This window comes from Myotis myotis, unplaced genomic scaffold, assembly GCF_014108235.1.
Source record: "Myotis myotis isolate mMyoMyo1 unplaced genomic scaffold, mMyoMyo1.p scaffold_m19_p_9, whole genome shotgun sequence".
Lineage (NCBI taxonomy): Eukaryota > Metazoa > Chordata > Mammalia > Chiroptera > Vespertilionidae > Myotis > Myotis myotis.
Genome location: NW_023416401.1, coordinates 20,261,134 through 20,280,094, shown reverse-complemented (window position 1 = coordinate 20,280,094; position 18,961 = coordinate 20,261,134). Strand labels below are relative to the sequence as shown.

The 18,961-nt window shown below is 51.0% G+C and overlaps 1 protein-coding gene across 12 annotated transcripts in view; it reads right to left on the bottom strand.

Annotated features, from left to right (window-relative positions):
* ARHGAP40 (Rho GTPase activating protein 40) overlaps positions 1-17,583 on the bottom strand; it is a 28,934-nt gene extending 11,351 nt beyond the window's left edge. For 10 of the 12 annotated variants that reach the window (XR_004970035.1, XR_004970036.1, XM_036322988.1 and 7 more), the window contains exons 1-8: positions 17,335-17,583; positions 7,469-7,671; positions 4,750-4,970; positions 4,137-4,212; positions 3,316-3,464; positions 1,728-1,893; positions 557-723; positions 67-144 (exon numbers count right to left, since the gene is read on the bottom strand). Coding sequence is in view for 10 of the 12 variants with exons in the window: in XM_036322988.1 (XP_036178881.1) it covers positions 67-144; positions 557-723; positions 1,728-1,893; positions 3,316-3,464; positions 4,137-4,212; positions 4,750-4,970; positions 7,469-7,671; positions 17,335-17,480 (1,206 nt within the window). In the remaining 2 variants the exon portion in view is untranslated. The remainder of the gene's footprint in view (positions 1-66; positions 145-556; positions 724-1,727; positions 1,894-3,315; positions 3,465-4,136; positions 4,213-4,749; positions 4,971-7,468; positions 7,672-17,334) is intronic. The other 2 variants (XM_036322987.1, XM_036322989.1) reach the window with 2 other exon arrangements.
* Positions 17,584-18,961: the final 1,378 nt, after the last annotated feature.

Here is an 18,961-nt window from a genome sequence, read left to right as displayed (position 1 = left end):
ATTAGCGCACACGTGAGGATGCTGGGAGATGCAACTTCAGCGAGGTGGGGGCAGCCAAGCCATTACCTTGACTCTGGCCTGCGATCCAGGCACTCTGAGAATGCCTTCCATGTCCAGCCCCCTCTTTTCCAAACAGGACAGCAGCTGTGAGAAAAAGAAACCACCATTTAAACCAGCAACCACTGAAAAGTGGGATTCAAACTGGTGTGTTTGTCTCCCCCAAAAAAACAAGGCAGAGAGAGGCCAAGAATGGCTTTCTTGGCCACTTCCATGAGCCAAGCATTGTTCTGTGAGCTTTTTTTCCTAAATATGCATTCTTCTCATTCAATCTCTAATAAGAGAATACTGTTATTCTAACCCCACTTCACAAACACTGAAAGGCAGGCTCAGAGAGGCTCAAAAATCCACCCAAGTCTCAGCTAGCATGTGTCAGAGCCAGAATCGGAACCCCGGTCTCCTGATTCTGAAGTCTACATCGTATCTCCCAGGCCAGCCACCAGGGTGCCGAGGGCCAGCCTCTGGCTGGCTAACTGAGCCCAATCTGGGGACAACTTACAGCTTGAAGTACCAGCGGCACCTGGGTGCTGGGGAGGGCTTTGCGGTCAGCTTCCAGCAGGGCTTCGAGGGACACCCCAAAAAGGCGAGTTTCTGCGGGAAGTCCAAAGAGTAGAAGCGGTGTTTCACTTCCTGGAATGACAGCTGGGCTCCAGCCTGCAACATCTCCTGGGCGAGTAGAATCAGACTCCGTTCCCTGTGTGAGGCCTTAGCTCTGGAGGGTGGCTGGGCTCATCCTGCTCTCAAGCAGAACACAAGGCCTCAGCAATAATGAGAACATTAGATGCATCACAGAGCAGAACGTCTCAACTGGATAAAGAGGCGTCGAAAGAAAAGGTGCTGCTGCCCCGGGGAGCACTGGGTGCCAAGTGTAACAATGGTCTGGGGTAGAGGATTTTGCTCAGCAGGGATGGACCAAGTTCCAATGAAATGTACTTCCCAGGTCTTCTCAACCATCCTGCCTTGCAGGCTTCTCAGATAAACTCATCTTTCCAAGTCTACTCGGCAATGTTCTTCCTTCTCATTCACTTGCCTACCCCTTTCTCTACTAAACCCCTTCTCCTGGTCTACCCATCCATCATCCTCTTGTCTTTATCAAGAAACAAACAAAAAATTACAATGCGTCATGTTGACAATGATGCAGTGAGATGAACAGTCTCATATACTACTGAAGGGTAATATATACCCAGAACTTCACCAGTATATTCTAAAACAATCTAAGATGCATTCAAAGTTGAATGTGCAGCAATGAGCCCAATCTGGGGACACCCACCAACATCTGAGCAAGAGTAAACAATTGTTGATTTAAGTCATGAGTTTTGAGGTTGCCTGTTATATAGCACTATTGTGGCAATAGCTGAATGAGACGAAAACTCAGAAATGTCCATAATTCTATACTATAAAGTGAAAAAAGGGTGTATATACATGGGGTGAGGGTGGAAGATGATACTCTAAAAGCAAATAGTGCTTACATCTGAATTATATTTTTCCTTTTTGGATTTTACTCAAATTTCCTACAGTGAGCAGGAACTGTTTTCAGATGCAGAACAAGTTCATAGAACTGAAGGAAATAAAGCAGCTAAGCATATTCTGGTACAAGATTCCCCATGCAACTCGCTCAATGAGAAAGCCAGGACGTTAGTCACAGGGCTTTGAAGTGCTGGACTGCTGACCTGTTGCCTTCTGCTTCCCCGCCTTGCTCCTCTTCAGGTCCAAGCCCAGGACGTCGCAGAGCGCAGTCAGCTCGATGAGGGCCAGAGCGGCGATCTTCTTCAGGTCCTGCGAGGACAGGTCTCCAATCCTCGTCAAGCCAAGTCTGCCCTTGGGGATCCTAAACTTCTAGGGAGGGAAGCAGAGACAAGCAAGCCAGATGTCCTGTAAGTGTGTTGAGGCCTTGCCCCCATCCCATCCCACCCCCGGGCGGTTAGGGGAAGAAAGAGCAGAGTGGATGAGCACAGGGGCTCAGGGCTTCATCCCATGTTCAAGTCCCACCTCCACCTGACCTCCACCTCACATTCTGAACCTCTAATTCCCCATTTGTAATCATACAACAGTGCTTACCTCATAGTTTTTGAGGGTAAATGGGCTAAGGGGTATAAAGGGTGCCAAGCACATAACAGTAGTGGGAAGCTCCCTTTACTGCCTGTATTCCAACCTGAGGCCTGGAGGAGAGGGATCACCCCCACGGGCCTCTTATTTTGCTTCTATTCTGATCCTTTGTTGCTCCTCCTCGCCCCACCTATCCCTATCCTTGCTCTGCCATACCCCAACCCAATGCTCCTATTCCTCAATATTGATGGAAAAATAAATGATGCTCGACCGCGCCATCTAGAGGCAAGAGTGGGGATCTACAGGGATATTCCCGCCCCCCCCCTCCCCCCCCCCCCCGCCCCTCCCACGCCTTCCCCGATTCATGCCCACTGCCATAGGTGAAAAGTCGAAAAACAGCAAGAGGGAGGGGCAAATGTGCTTCGTATTTGCCTGGAGGACTTGACCAGATTATGCCCCAGTGCCCATTCGAGTGCTAAGGGAAAGGAAGCGTGCTGTGGTTGTAGGTTGTAATGTTATGGTGCATAGAGCCAAACTTCCTGGGTTCAAATCCTGACTTTACCTGTGAGTTTGGGTAAATAATTTTACCTTTCTGTGTGTCAATTTTCTTACCTGTAAAGTGGGGCTAACAACAGTATCCACTTCACAGGGTTTTGGGGGGAGATTAAATTTGATAAAGTGATAAAACACAGTGCCTGGCAAAGTAAGTCCTCAATTATTATAACTATCACTATTTTTAAGTATTTACACAATTGCCGTTAACATAACAGATGAAATTAAATCATGTATGTATAGTACTTGGTATATGCCCGGTCTATGGTAAAAGGTCTATATGTGGTATCTTCAGCATTATTCATTATTATCACCCATAGTTTAACGGGAAAATCAAATCATCAAGGATAGAAGATATGATCATGTTGAACATTAATTATCTATGATGCTTTAGAAATAGAAAGTCAGTCTTTAAAAACTTGGACACACCATGGTTACATAAGAGACTATCCCTGGGAGAAACCAGGTGAGTAGCACATGGGAGCTCTCCTATTTTTGCAACTTCTTGTGATTCTAAAATTATTTCAAAGTAAATAGAGAAATCCTATTTGCGTGAATGAAAGCACCTTCACACTGCAGAAGAGGCTACTGCACTTTCCCTAAGGAGTAGAGAGGAACGGTCAGCGGGGCCTGCCCCAGCCCCCTGGGCGGCTTCCTCACCGGCAGGGACCCCTTGCTCCAGGCACAGGTGCCCCCCGGGGGCTGCCTGCCCCTCTGCAGCAGCAGTGCGGCCTGTTCCGAGTAGGCGGAGTCCATGTGGAAGGCGTGCTCCATCCCAGCCGGTGCCGGCGGCCCCTCAGGCTCTGCTGCTGCGGGGAAACAGGACAGAGAGGCCGTCAGCACCTGCCGCCTCCCTGCCTCCTGCCCAGAGCCCAGGGAGCAATTTCTCAGGCTTCGGCCCTTCTCAGTAGGGACTGCCTAAGACCAGGGGGCTGAGATCGTGACCCCAGAAGCAAGTTCTTAAGCTGAAGACTCAAGCCCTTTGCCCCAAGAAGTGATTTCCCAGGATCAAAACCCCAGGACCAAATCAATACCGTTAGGGATCAGATCCATTGCCCCAGGAAGTAGTTCCCTGCTAAGGCCTATTGCCCCAGGAAGTAGTTTCCTGGCTAAGGCCCATTGCCCCAGGAAGTAGTTTCTAGCTAAGGCCCATTGCCCCAGGAAGTAGTTTCCTGGCTAAGGCCCATTGCCCCAGGAAGTAGTTTCTAGCTAAGGCCCATTGCCCCAGGAAGTAGTTTCCTGGCTAAGGCCCATTGCCCCAGGAAGTAATTTTCCAGGCTAAGGTCCATGGGTCTGATGGGAAAACCCACTCAAGAGCCAACCTTGTCCCTTGGGCTTTCTTTCTGCTGCCCTGGAGCAGGGAAGGCAAGGAACCAGCAGGAGGAGAAAAACGCTCGGAGGTGTGCACCTTCCTTACCTCACAGAGCAGCCCTGTGCAGCCTGGAGGACTCCCAGGGCCCAGGAAAATGAAGGCCACTTACCTGGAGGAGACTTAGGGCTCCCGGAACTGAGCGGGGTCCATTTCATACCTGAATCCCCATTTTCTGAAGGCATTTCCTAAACAAATTACAGACAATTTCCAATTAATTCTATTTCCCAACCCTGGGAAATAGAAGCCATTCGTGACCCCGTCTTCATGGATGGAGCAGCTGAAGCGCAGAGATCTTGCCCCAGACCCCAGGTTCTGTGTGTGTGGGAGGGGGGGGCGGGGGGGGGGGGGGGGGAGCACTGGCCCAGGCCTCTCTGCCTTCAATGCCTATTGCATTAAGCACGTGTCATGCCACTTCAGCAAGTACAAAAGAAAGAATAAAATGCCTGTAACCTCTCAGGTTACAAGTGTCGGCAGGATATACAACTGATACAAACATATTAGAATTGTCCCGACAATAGTTATATAGAGAGAGAACCTAAGCCCAGGCAAGCACACGTGGTGGCAACAGGAAATGCACACACAGCAGACAGCCCTGCCTGCAACCTGGGGACACAGTGGCCTGCAGGCACCGCCAGCATAGCCTTGCAGCAGGACCAGCTTCACTGAGGGTGTGAATGGGCCCAGCAGACAGGGCCTGCAGTCACCCTGTGCTGCTGACTTACCCCTGCCTTGAAGCCCCCAAAGATGTCCCTGACATCTCTAACAGGTGCCTTGGGGCGTCTTCGTGCCGAGCGGGCGTAGATGTCCAGCCGGCGGCGCACAGCGGCCACCTGGGTCTGTGTGAGGGTGGACAGGAGCCCCCGGTGATGACTGTCCAAGCCCAGGCCACCAAGGAGGTCCGACAGGCCTGTGTCCTGTAGCCACTGGGATTCAGTTTCTCCTTCTGCCAATAGAGGGAGACCATCCAGATAAACACACACAACTACACTCTCCGCCACACGCACTAACCGAGTCACATGCAGAAACACACACTCAACCTGAGTGCAAGAAACACCCACACATCTGACCACGAGACCCACTAACACCAACCACACTCTTCAATGTGGAGAAGACTTAACAAACTATCAGAGAATTTGGGGGGCATGGCTGGCATTAACCAGTATCTGGATTTAAACCTATACAATCATATTCTCTTGGACACAGCAGGCTGAGGAGGGGCGCCTGCATGTTCTGACTCTGAAATGTAGCCAATGACTCACCCCCCCCCCCCAAATCTGACAGAGATCACCACAGGGTCACATGGGCCCAGCATGGAGAGCACGGGCAAGCAGCTGCTGTCCCCTTGGAAAGTCTCACTCTATTCAAGACCTTATCTGTGTTGGAATAATCCCCCCAACTGTGCTTTGTAAGGAAACGGTCATGGTCTTACAGAAAAACCATTCTCCCAAACTGTGGGGTGGTGTTGAGACTGCAGGTCCCTGGGTCCCACCTCCAGAGATTCTGCCCTAGAAATTCAGGCTCAGGACCTGGGAACCTGAACTTGAACTCCTGCCTTCCCGCCTTCCTGCCCAGATGATTCTAATACAATGGAGTCTTCAGATCACACTTGGGAAACACCGGTGATTTCCGTCTTATTATGGGGAAAGCGGACGAGAACTTGGGGAGGAAGCTGTACCCATGTGCGAGCTGCTTGCTGGGGTGCCCAGTTTGACCAATTAGTCAACCAAGTGCTGGTGGTTCAAAATATCAGAACTGCTTTCACGGCAGGCAGCCTGAGCTGTGCCATGTACAGACGTTTCCCCACCGCATCCCCCATGCACTTGGGAACCAAACAAACGCTGCCAGGGCGGCCACAACGTTGTGGGTCCTCCCCTGACCTGTGCCAGCTGGTGAAGGCACCGATCCCACTGTGATGCCAGGACCCACTTCTCTCCTCTTCCAAACACCAGTGTTTCCTGAAGGTTCCCAGGAGATCTGAGTCTCCCCCATGACCACACATGCTGTACACCATGGGCTAACACAGCTGACTCATAGGCCAAATCCAGGTTTCTGTGCCCATGCCCTTTCATTCCCTCACTCATCGAACACGTGAGGAGTACAAGAATGGGCTTGGCTCTGTTCTAGGCCTGAGGGTACAGCAGTGATGGGCAATGGCCCAGACCTCTTGGAACTTACATTCTACTGGGGGACACAGACAAAGCACAAAAAAACGCACTGTGTCATATCAGGCACGGGATGTGCTCTAACGATAAATAAGGTGGGTCAAGGGCCTAGTGGCGGTGGGGGGCGGGGTGCTGCTTTACTTAAGGAAGTCAATATTCCAAGGAGGTGACATTTGAGCCCAATCCTGATTGGCAAGAACAAACCAGGAAGATCCCTGAGGGAAGGGCGCCCCAGGCAGAGGGAACAGTGAGGACAAAGGCTCAGAGGCTCGAGTGTGCTTTCCTGGTCAAGGAAGCAAGGAGGCCTGAGTGGAGGCAGAAGTGGAGACATAGGAAGGCGGTGGGAGGGCATGAGGCAGAGGGGCCTGGGGCTGATTTTGTAAAGCCTTGTAACCTGTGATGTGTAGGTTTTGCATGTCCCCAAATTCTTTGACACACACCCCATTAAGAGGTACATCTAATTCCCTCCCCTGGGATATGGGCTGGGCGCAGGAAAACAGGGTGTAGCAGAAGTGCCTCTGCCTGCCTTCCAAAGCCGGGTCATGAACGGCGAGCCAGCTTCTGCCTCTTCTTTCTCACTGTCTCTCTCTGTCTCTCTCTCTCTCCTCCCGCTCTTGGGACCCAGTTGCTTAGCTGTAAGGAAGCCCAGGCCCACACAGAAGCAAACAGTAGGCATTACAGTCCTAGATGAGGCCCAGCTGACGTCACAGCCACCACCAGACTCAGAAGTGAGAAATCCTTTGAGACGACTCCAGCCCTGGCCACCCTCTGATTGTAGTTCCACAGGAGCCCCAGAGTGAGGACCGCCTAGCAGAGCCCTGCCGACCCCTAGAACTGTGACGCTGTGAGAATAATGATGATGGTTGCTTTACAAGGCTCAGTTTGCAGCGGCTGACTATGCAGTATGGATAACAGACACGCTGACAGAGGTGAGGATACCTGTGGGATGTTGAGCAAAGGATTTAGGATTCCACTCAAATGTTAGCTCCATGGGGAGACTGTTTTGTGTTCACGGTTGTATCCCTGGTGCCTAAAACAGTGCCTGGCAAGAAAGGGGCAATTGTACACGTGTGCTGAGTGACCTAATCTAAGGAGGGGCGTCATCTCATTTAGGATGACAAGGGAGCGAGGGGGGAGCAGGGAGACCGGGGACGAAGCTACTGCAACAGCCCGAGAGAGATAAAGCCCTTGCACGGACGGTCTGTGCCTGGAGCTTGCACATGTCTCCCCTGCCACAGGGGCCTCCCTCCGCCCAGCAGCCCCTGCCAGCACTCCTCACCCTCTGGGGGCCGGCCTTCGCCCCCGCTGCCATCCTCTTCTCTCAGCTCATCCCTCTGTTGGATCCACTCCACCTCCATCCAAAAGCCATCCAGGGACAAGCTCTCGGCCGAGGACACCCGGGAGTGGGAGCGCTCGGCAGGGCATGCTCGCAGCGGGTTCTTCTGCGGGAGCTGACTCACTGGGCGGGACAAGGGGCCAGAGCTGCAGCAGGCGGGAGGGGGGAGAGAAGTCAGGCAGAGCCCCGCTCACGATGGGGTCTGTCCGGGGCTTGGAGGTTCTCCAGAAACCTGCCTGCGGCTCCTGGGAGCTGGGCGCGCTTCCTGAGCAAACTTCCCAGGGGAGACAGACACACGGCCAGGCTCGCAAACTGACCACGTTACCCATCGTCCCTGAGAATCGCGTGGACACAGATGATGCCCAGAGGGTGGAGAAAGGCCAGGCAGCACCGCTTCGTCCCACCTTCCTGGGCAAGGCAAGCAATCCTGGACCCACACAGGGTAGAGTGAACATTGATGAGAGGGAGTTAAACACCAGTCATGCAGCACCTGACTCATCTCACTGAATTTCTACCCAAAATGGCAGTTATCTCCTCCCCACCCGCACCCCCTTATCTGTGAGTCTGACTCCCACAGCCCTGGTTTCCCTGTCTCTAACATGTGACCACCTCGTCCCCTGCTCTCCAGCCAGATCTGAGCAGACCAAAGTGCCAGTTCACAGAATGCAAAGGAGCAAAAATTAAAAGTAAAAAAAAAAAAAAAAAAAAAGATGGACCAAATATTGAGTGCTAACAAAAAGGACAAACATATCAATATCACTTCCAGATTAAGAATTCATTCTAAGGGAGGGAAAGAGAAAATCCACAAAGAATCTATGCCAGCCTCTAACCTGACCCACCCCAGCCTCGTCACAGAAACTGGAAGTAAAGAAAGAACTGCCAGAAGTGTGAGGTTGGCGGACACGCGTGGGCCTCAGTGTTGGCCATTTCCCCACAGGAACTGATTTTCCAGTTGCAAGTTTGCAAGTTCCCCAGTCTCCCTCAGACCTCCATGTCTTTGCATAATTTGTCCCCTCTGCTAAGGCTGGGCTTCCCCAGTCCCAGCCACACATCCCTTCTACGGCCGATCTGGCCCATGATTGCTGCACTCGAGACGGTCTTAAAATGAGACTAGGGCCCAGCGGGCGTGGCTCAGTGGTTGAGTAATGACTCATGAACCAGGAGGTCATGGTTCCATTTCCAGTCAGGGCACTTGCCTGGGTTGCTGGCTCGATCCCTAGTAGGGGACATGCAGGAGGCAGCCAATGGATGATTCTCTCTCATCATTGATGTTTCTATATCTCTCTCCCTCTCCCTTCCTCTCTGAAATCAATAAAAATATATTTTTAAAAAATGAGACTTGGTGAGAGAGGGAAAGCATCTCTGAAAGCCAGGCAAATGCAGGAGGTCGTCAGCGTTGTTGGGCAAGGGGTGGGAAAGGGATGTCACCCCGAGCCCGAGCCCGGTGGGTGGAGCACAGGGGCGGTGACCACGGTGGCTGCCTTCCCAGCCTCCTTCCCACTCACCCCGCTCTGTGTAGCAGGCATGACCCCACCCCAGCCTCGTCACAGAAACAGGTCCAGGCCGGTTTGGATTACGAGCCATTGTGTGAGTGCCTGCTCCTGGGGATGGCATTTCTTAGGGGTGACGAACATGTTCTAAGATTGATTGTGATGATGGTTGCACAACTCTGTGAGTATCCAAAAAACCGTTGGACTGTACACTTGAAATGGGTCAATTGTATGGTGCATCATTTTCTTATCAATAGAGCTGTTAGTTAAAAACAAAAGCACCGTTGTGCGCATTCCTCCAGCCACAGGAATTATTCGGCAGGCGGAAGCACCCGGGACTTTGGTGGGGATCCTGGGGTACAGACAGCTTGCTCCAGACCTGGCTTACAGTCAGTCTCCTCAAGGAGTGGGCAGTCACACAGGGGGACCCAGGCTTCGGCCAGAGTGGGTGCCACACACAGCAACAGAAAGAAGTGTTAACATTGGGCCCTGGGGGTCCCCCACCCAGGGCCTGTTGCCGAAGGACCCTCCTCCGGTCTGCGGCGGGGTTCTCACCCACCCCCTGTGACCGGCGTGTGCGTGTTTTCATTTGTATCACAAGTGACCCTGCGACAAGCATCCCCGTGTTTACTGCCGTGGCCCTCTGGGCAGAGGTGACCGTGGAAGAGCGAGTGCCAGAAGCGCGATTGCTGAGCCAAAGGGTTTTTGCCAAATCGTCTTCCAAAAAGGATTGTTCCATTGGAGCTATTTGGTTGTTTTTGTCTGTCTGTGGCCCAGGACAGGGAGCTAATTTTGCTCCTGCTGCCTGCCTGGTCTTTGACTTGTGGGGTTCTGTGCCCTGGGGTCCCTGAGGCTGTTTTCCCCACAGCTGGAGACCCCATCCATAGATGTCCCCCCAACTTCTGGAGGTGGGTTAGTACCGAGGCCAGCGGCATGGATGTGGGGCTGAGCAGTCCTGCCGAGGAGGCCTCTGGCGTGGTTAGTGCTCTGCTATCACCATGTCGAAATGCGTGATAATTTTTGAACAAAGGCCCCGTTTCATTTTGCAGGTGGCCTGTCCCGCCAGCACCTCACCCATGCACCCATGTGCCTTTTCTCCAGTGTTCTGCCCACATACTGGGCTCGACTCCAAATTATAAACACCTCCGTCCCCAAACATACGCCGATGTGGTCAAGCAAAGAAATCTCAAGCCTGCCAAGAGCCCAGAGGAGGAGGCCGGGCACACAGCCTGTCCACGGCAACAGCTTGGCCGTCTCCACCAGCAGAAGCTGAACTGGAGACCGATTCCCCATTCATTATGAAGTTGGCTGTTCCGCTCTATTTACGCTTTTGGGGAAACTGCTTGTCAGCCCGCCTCCTGCGAATGTGGTTGCCCCCTGCTGGTGCACAGCTCAGCTCCGGCTTCCTCCGTGGCTTTGTCATTCGCTTGGAAATTACCAGCATCTGCGTGCTTTTGTGACACAGCAATAAAAAGAGTGAGTAAACCAAAACAAAAGTGATCAACTGTGTCACCGCTTTCACAGCCAAGCAGTGCGAGGAGGGCAATCGCCGCCTTGGGTGAACTTTTTGAGGAGATCAGGTGGGGGCGCAGGAAAAACCAGAAAGGAAATAAAACCCCGACAGTTCTAAAGGCGTCATTGTTCCAAGACCACATTTTGCAGTGTGGCAACGAGACCCCCATTTAGTCAGAGAATGGGCCCCAGCACATCCATAAAATCTGTTCTGAGCTTCACAAACAGCCCACTTTTTTTGTTTCAATTTTGATGGGCGATGGTGCCCCTTTGGATGTAACAGCCTATGCCGCGCACAACCTGAGCACCAGTACACAGCAACCCTGCCACCTGTGAAGCAATCCCACGGGGCTGGGGTGGGAGCTGGGCAGAAATGAGATATGAAAGGCAAACTCTGTTTACACTTTTCAGTATCATCTTAACTGAGTTCCTAAAATCTCCATAAGACACCACCAGACGGACTGGCTCATTCAGGGGGCGTGCTCATTCTTGAATTGTCCAGCGGCGCTCACCGCATTTCTTCCACATAATTCCACTAGAGCTGGACTCTGGGTCACAGAACTTTCTAGTGTGACTATTTGTGTTCTGGACCACAACAGTAAAAACACTTTGACATATGCTGTGTATAAGTTAGCTTCCTGACTCAGACCTGGGGCTGGGCCAGGAGACGGAGGAAGGCACGGGGGCGGGTGCTCCCTGCAGCTGGGCCAGGTGGGCGAGAGCCAGAGACGCATGAGCCCTGCTGAGCCGAGGAGCTGCATTCCAGGTGTGGAGACCAGACCCACAGGCCAGTGAGTCTCAACCCTGAGTGTGCACCTGCACCACCCAGCTGCTTTTCAAACTCCCAGGGCCCAGGCAATGCCCCAGACCAAGGGCAGCAAAAGCACCGGAAATGGGAGCTGGGCACCAGCATTGCTTGGAGCTGCCCAGCCGACCGCATTGGGCAGCCAGGCTGGGAGGCACTGTGGGGAGCTTCGGTACATGGCTGGGTTCAGAGACCTGCAGAGGAGTTCTCAGGAGTGGGGAGGGAATGGATGGATTGCATCGAAATTCTCACCTGGCACTTCTGGGAGGGGCAGCCTGCATTTCTGAGATGACTGAAGGAGATTAAGGTTCTGCCCATGACCTCTGAGATGACAAATGTACCCGACCGGAAGATCAGGACCAGCCAATCTCTGTGTGGACTATCAAAGAGGCCACCCCACTGAAGTTTAACACATTTCAAATAGCTTGCCATCATTTGGACACGAGGAAGTCTCACATCTTAAAACCCGCTAATTCCAATGCTCTCCACCACAACGAAATCAAAAGAGATGATAATCCTGGGCCCTTGTCCGTAAGTGACAACTGGTGGAAGCTGAGTGGTGGTGGCCCGTCCAAACGGGCCTCTGGCTGAGTCACTGAGTCAGAGGTACATACGGTGTTGGCCCGGACAGCTGCCACTAGTCCCTGTGGCTGCTGAGCAACTTGGAATGTGGTCAGTATGACTGAGGAGCTGAGTTTTTTACTTTATTTCATTTTAGCTAATTTCCATTCAATACTGGATGCTTGATTCGGTTACTGGAAAACCTGGATCTGTGGACCCATTCTGCAAATTCTCAGTCCTTGCTTGAGAACTACTGAATGAGAAACTGGGAGTGGGCACAGCAGTCGGGGTTTAAACAAGCCTTCTGGGTGATTCCGAGTCACCCATCTAACCCGCAGCTTCTGAGGGGGTGAGGCAGGATGAGGCCGGGTAGAGGCAGGTGACGACGGTTTGGAGAAGCAGCATGGAAACGCGGCTGTGGTAGGCAGAATCTGCCCCGCCCCAACCCCCCACCCCGAGTCCCCGCCAATATAAGATGCTCAGGTACTAATCCCTGGAATCTGTGGCTGTTATGTTACATGAGGGGAGGTGGGTTAAGGTTGCAGGAGGGATTATGGTTGCTGATCAACTGACCTTGAGATGGGGAGGTCATCCTGGACTAGCTGGTGGGCCCAGTGAAATCACAAGGGCCCTTAAATGGGGGAGAGGGAGGCAGAAGAGTGGAGACCAGAGAGAAGGCAGCATGAGAAGGGCTCACCTTGCCACTGCTGGCTTTGAGGCTGGAAGGGGGCCTCTGGAAGCCACAGAGCAGGCTCTCCCCAGGTTCTCCAGAAGGAACCACAATCCCGCTAACACCTTGCTTTTAGCCCAGGGAGGCCCATGTTGACCTTCGGGCCTGCAGATCTCTGAGGGAATACATTTGGATTGTTTAAGACCCTAAATTAGGGCAGCAATACAAGACATTTGGCACAGTGGCCAAGGGCCCAGGCCCTGGCGTCAGACTGTGCGGGTCTGCGTCTGTCTTCTGGATGTGTGAGCCTGGGAAAGTATCTTAGCCTTCCTTCCCCACCCTACAGAATGGGAGTGCTGATGACGATAATTGTATATACAAGGTTGTGAGGATGCAATGTATGCAAAACATTTGCCCCATAGTAAGTGCCCTATCAGATACTTAAAAGCAACACTGAGTCCCAAGCAATTATGAGGCCAACAGCCCAACAGACAGAGCAGTGACCAGGGTGGGATGGGGTTGAGCAGAGCAGGCTCCCTGGAGGAGGCGATGTTGGAACCCAGCTTTTAAGGAACATCAGAGAGGAAGGGAGATTGCAAAACTCCCCTACAGGAAGGGGAGCAGGTCATGATGGTGGTGAGTACAAAAGAATTTCCCCTGGTGGATAGGAGCCTGCATGGGGGTTTGATGAGAATGAAGCCCAGGAGAAATGAGGGGTGGAGGGAATCATCCCCCCAAGCAAAATAAAAGCCAAAAGCTATCACAGAAAAATGCCTGGGGTTTGATTCCATCAAAATTTAACACGTCTGTATAACAAACACATCATAGACAGATTAATAAGACCAGTGATCAGCTGAGAGAAAATATTCACAACAAATAGTGTTACTATCTAGTCTATATAAAGAGCTCCTAGAAATCAGTAAGGAAAAAAAAAATACTCCCCCAAAATCCAATAGAAAGGGAAACAGCAGATATGAATCAACAGTCACTGAAGATAAAATACAAAAATGCTCAATATGGAAAGATGTTGAACTCCACAAGTCATTGTGGAAATGCAAATTAAAACAGTGAAATGTTTTTGCCCATCAGATTGGCAAACATCAGATTGCTAACACCCGGGGTTGGCAAGTAGCAAGGAAATGAAATTCTCACAGCCGGCCAACCTGGGTGGCGTCAGTAATACCTGGGAACGGACCGGTGGGGGGGGGGGGGGGGGCGGGGGGGGCCGCTGGAGGGGTGGAGAAGCCCAGGGCCTGAAGGGGGCAGCCTAACCCTCCGTGTAATTAGAGCCTTCTCCCTCGGCTCAGCAGGGCGGCCAGAGAGGAAACAGGAAGCCCTGTCAGAAGAGACCTGCCCTTTCGGGCGTGCAGGCGAAAGGGCCGGTTCCTCCTGAGAGAATTTGCCTGCAAGGGCTTTTCTGGCGGAGCAGCACCCAGGTGGCAGTTCTGCAGTGGAGATCCCGGAGGACTTGACCGTGACTACGATTAGAATGACTGGGTTATACACCTGAAGCTAATGTAATATTGTATGTCAACTGTAATGGAAAAATAAAAAACAATGTAAGGTAAAAAAAAAAAAGAGGAAGACTTATTTTGCAAATAAAGGAACAGGCTCAGAGAGGCTCGGTAAATGAACGTGACTTGGGGCTCAAATGCAGACCTTTCTATCATCCCGAGGCCTCAGGAGGCCTGAGTTCATGTGATCACCTGGCAACAAACCTGTGCTGTTGGTGTCAGCTCCCAAATCTTCCCCTTGGGCGGTAATGCCTGGCGCGCAGTGCGCACTCCCCATACCTGCACTGCGCTATCTTTGCAAGCACTCGTTTCATTTTTCCCTCTAGGAGGTAGGAACTGTCATTTGCAACCATCTTGCAGAAAAGGAAACTGAGGCTCAGAGAGGTCAGGTAACTTCCCCAGAATCCCACAGCTGCTAAGTGGTGTGGCTGGGCTTTGAGACGCAGTCTGTCCTCTACCACTGATACAGTTAAATTGTGTGTGGGTGATCCATTCTGGGCTTGAGGTCCATACAGGGGGGTGTTTGGAGATTTAAAGGTACATGATATCTACAGAGATAGGTTGACATTAACTGTGATGGCTACACATGAGTAAAATATGTTAAATTTGTAAAAGTGACTTATTTCAAACTCCTTGTGTGCAGTCGGCCAAGTCGCTTAATCAATTGTTAAGGGAATGTGACGGTTGCACTAGACTACCTATGGGCCTCCCTGCCTCCCTGATCTCTCAGACACTCAGCATGTGAAAGACAGCCAACCACCCCAGGAAGAAAGGTGAGTTAGAACAAGATGCAACTGGCAAAGACTAACATGAGCCAAAATGTCCTGGCAAGAATGTCAAGAATATAAATAAACAAAAGCTGGCGCCCAGTAGGTGAGTCTGTGATTGGATACAACCTTCCTGGGAAACCATTTGGTGATATGTTCCAAAGTAAAAGCATATGCCTTTGGACTCAAAGATTCTAAATCGGAATTTATCATAAGGATAAGTGCTCAGAGACATGTGTCCAAGACAATGCAGTATAATTTATACAGATAGCAGCCCACTCCCAAAGACAAGGAAACAACCAAAGGTCCATCTCAGGAGGCTAGTTAACAAAAGCAGGGCTCAGTCATAAAATGGAAAAGCACGCAGCCTCTACAGAGAACAATGTAGATCTCTATATTTCCATGAAAAGGTATCACATGGAGAAGATCAAATACAAAATGCTACAAGTATATGTGTTCTACACATAGATTAGAGCATATGTGTTTTCCACATACAGAAGATATAAATACATATTTATGAAGCATAAAATCTTATGAGATTTATACTGAACTGTTCACAATTGCTATTCTTGTGGGTTGGAAGTGGCAGGGGGAAGTGGATTTCACTTGCTATTTTTTGCATTTTTATAGCAATCATGAGTAAACAGAAAATATATTTCTATTTATGAGTGAGGTTGATGGAAGCCCTACAGAATCATTAAGACTTCTCCCAAGGGCAACGTTGATTGATTCTATTGTATGTGAACTATAATTGAAAAATAAGACTACTGTTCTGGAAGTCAGTGTGTTATTTTTGCTTGTTTTGTTTAAAGTAACAAAGGGAATGCAACAAAATTCATTTGTTCATTCATAGTTACATAGAGAGCCTATGTCCCACTCACTTTGTGGGAAGTTCTATTTGATGACAACACCGACTCTAGTCACCCCTGCTCAGACCTTTCTCATCAGCATTTAGTGCATCATATTGCAGTGGACCAGTCCTAGGTCTTCCTCCTGGACCAGCCTGTGGCAGCCCGAGGGCTGGGAGCATCTTATTCATCCTCATGTCCCGTGCCCATCACGGGACTTCATGTAGAGGCAGTGAGCATTTCATTCATTGAGCAAGCATTTCATGAGCACCCACAATGCACTGGGTCGTGGGGATACACGAGTGAACAAAACAGATATGGTCTGACGTCTGGGAGCTTATGGTGTTGAGTAAATAAATGACTCTCAGGTGAGTTATTGGCCAGGAAGATGAATGAACTCAGAGTATAGGAAGAACTGATCTAGTGAGTTTGAGGACTGGCCTGGAGCAGACGAACCAGCCTGTCTCAGGGAAGTGGCGTTCACATTTTTTTTTTTTTTGCCAGTGGAATCTCTTTTCAATAAACAAAATAGAGAACAATAATACTATTATAAACTCTTAAGTTCAATCAAAAGCATTCATGGATCATGCAACCTATATAATTTTGATGGGCAAAAAATAGTTGAGATATAACACATGACATGTGTGATGCGGTTACCAGTTTTTCAATACTCAAAAACATAATAAAGATCGAATTCAAATAAAGGATTGACAGAACTCTGGAGTTTGAAAAACTGCTGTTCTGGAAGTCAGAGTGTTATTTTTCTTGTTTTGTTTAAAGTAACAAAGGGAATGCAACAAAATTCATTTGTTCATTCATCCAGTAAGTACTGAGCACATTCAATGGGTCAGGTACTCTTATAGTGAATTCAATATTAATGGCCTTGGGGATTACAAGGAATTAAGAAATTAAGGGTGGTCATGGTCTCATTTGGGTAGAACTCTACAGGGATAGGTTCACGTACGTCAAAAGGATCTCCCAGGTATATGCCAAAACTTTAACAGCAGTCAGTGCTGGGGAATAGGCACATTTCTGTCTACACTGTTGGAATTTCTATAATACTCATTTTGTGATATGCTGTAATCACACATGGGGAGAAATGACTTAAAAAATCCTGGTCTGACTGTCAGAGAGGTACCTGAGCAGGAAGAGTGACACAGCTGTCAGCCAGGTGACCACACAGCCACACTCATCCAGCCGAGATCTCATAGCTTAAGATCCTGAACCTTGAACCCCAAACAACCCTTGGGGTGCCTAACGCTCTCTACATTCGAAAAAAGGGGAAACAGCACATATTGAGCATCACTCACATCTCTAAGAACCCGAAAATCAGTGTCCCCTGCAGGAGCCAGCAGCAGGAGCCCAGGCCAGTGTTGTGTCCCAGGAAGGGTCTGGGCTTGGGGTCCCATGGACCAAGCTGGACACCCCCACCACTTGGGCCATTTCCTAGACCTCTCAGAGCATCTGTTTCCTCATCTGTAGGAAGGGAGAGGGATTCTTGCTTCAGAGGGTGATGTAAGAACTGAAAGACCTACACCCCCGGCACATGGTAGGTCTTCAACTTGGTCCCCTCGTTCCTCAGCCTTGGCCCTGAGACACCAGTAGCCCAAACCTCCCCCATCTCCTCCTGTGATTCCTGTACCTGCAGCCCAGGTCAGTCCGGCACTGGGCACAGCGCCCCGGCCGCCTGGCGATGTGAGCCCGTGGGATCCTGGGACACGGTGAGGCCAGGGACACGGGGGCCAGCCTCCCCATCTGGGCGGTGGAGAGAAGGGCAGGCTCCACCATGAGCTGGCACCTCACAGCTCACAGGTGCCTCCGCGCTGCTGCTGCCGCTGCCGCTGCTGTTGCTGTGGGGCTGACTCAGGCAGCGATGTGAGCAGGAGAGAGGCTGTTCGCCCAGTTCCCAGACACCCCCTAACCAGGGCAGAGGTCCAACCTCCTCCCAGGCGGGGCTGGCTCAGCCAGAGCCACCTACACACACACACATACACACACACACACACACACACACACACACACACACACACACACACCTGAGCCCTGCCCACCTGCCTGCACTATGGTCAAGTGGAAATGGCACCTTTAAAAAACAGCCATAAATTATAATTTATAGTGCCATTTTTATTACCCATAGGCCTTTCATTGTAGGTAAAACTGCATTAATAAAAGACCAGACTGCCCAGTTGGCATGGCTCAGTGGTTGAGCGTTGACCTATGAATCAGGAGGTCAGGGTTTGATTCCCAGTCAGGGCACAAGCCCGGGTTGCGAGCTCTATATCCAGTGTGGGGCTTGCAGGAGGCAGCCAATCAATGATTCTCTCTCATCACTGATGTTTCTCTCTTCTCTCTCTCTCTCTCTCTCTCTCTCTCTCTCTCTCTCTCGGAAATCCATAAAAAAGTTTTGAAATAAATAAATAAAAGATCTGACTACTGTCGACAGGAAAAGCATCCCTGACCCGGGGGTCTTCCCCCAAGTGGCCACACCCTCCGGGACTGTGAGCGGTCTCCCACCTTCTCCCAGCCTTGGTCTCCTCCTCTGTGAGATGGGGATGGGGACTTTGCTAGGAAACAGAAAAGCAAGCAGGCAGGAATGTGTTGGGGGGTGAGAAAGGGCAGGGCTTGGGTGGGGGAAGGAAGGATGCTAAGGGAGGAGGAAACGCAAGTGGCCAGCTGTGGGGGTCAGAAGAGCCCCCCTGGGAACTGGCCTTTAGCCCTGAATGTGAAGTAGGGATGAGGAAGGGACATTCCTCCTGGCTTCCCTGGCTTCTGTCCTTCCTCTGAATCTGTATGGGCCAGGAGCCCCTCCTCTTACTCTCTGGCCGGGACAGAATGCCATGATCCACCCCTCCACACACCCCTGCTGCCCTTCCCTCGGCATACTTGCCTTTAAGAAGAGCAGCCCAAGGATGCTCCTTAGGAGGGGCCCAAAGCCACGGGTCACTGTGGTCTGCTCTGGCCTGGGGGGAGCAAGAAATGGAGCCCAACAACTGGACATCGCCCCACGAGAGCGACAGCGCCCAGGAATATGCATAGTCTTGGCACCAAACGATGGGCAGGAACCTTTAGGAGCCCGAGTCTCAGGCGGCCATCACTGCTCTCATGTGCAGACTAGGGCTGTACAGATGACTGGCTGTCCACTTCTCCCACGCCTTTCCTGAGGAGGAGATCCTGAAACCACACCACCAGGAGGCCAAGTGTCTGGGGTTCCATTGGCGCAGAGGTCCTCCCTCCAAATATGTAAGTGGAAGTAGCAGTAAAAGTGGGTG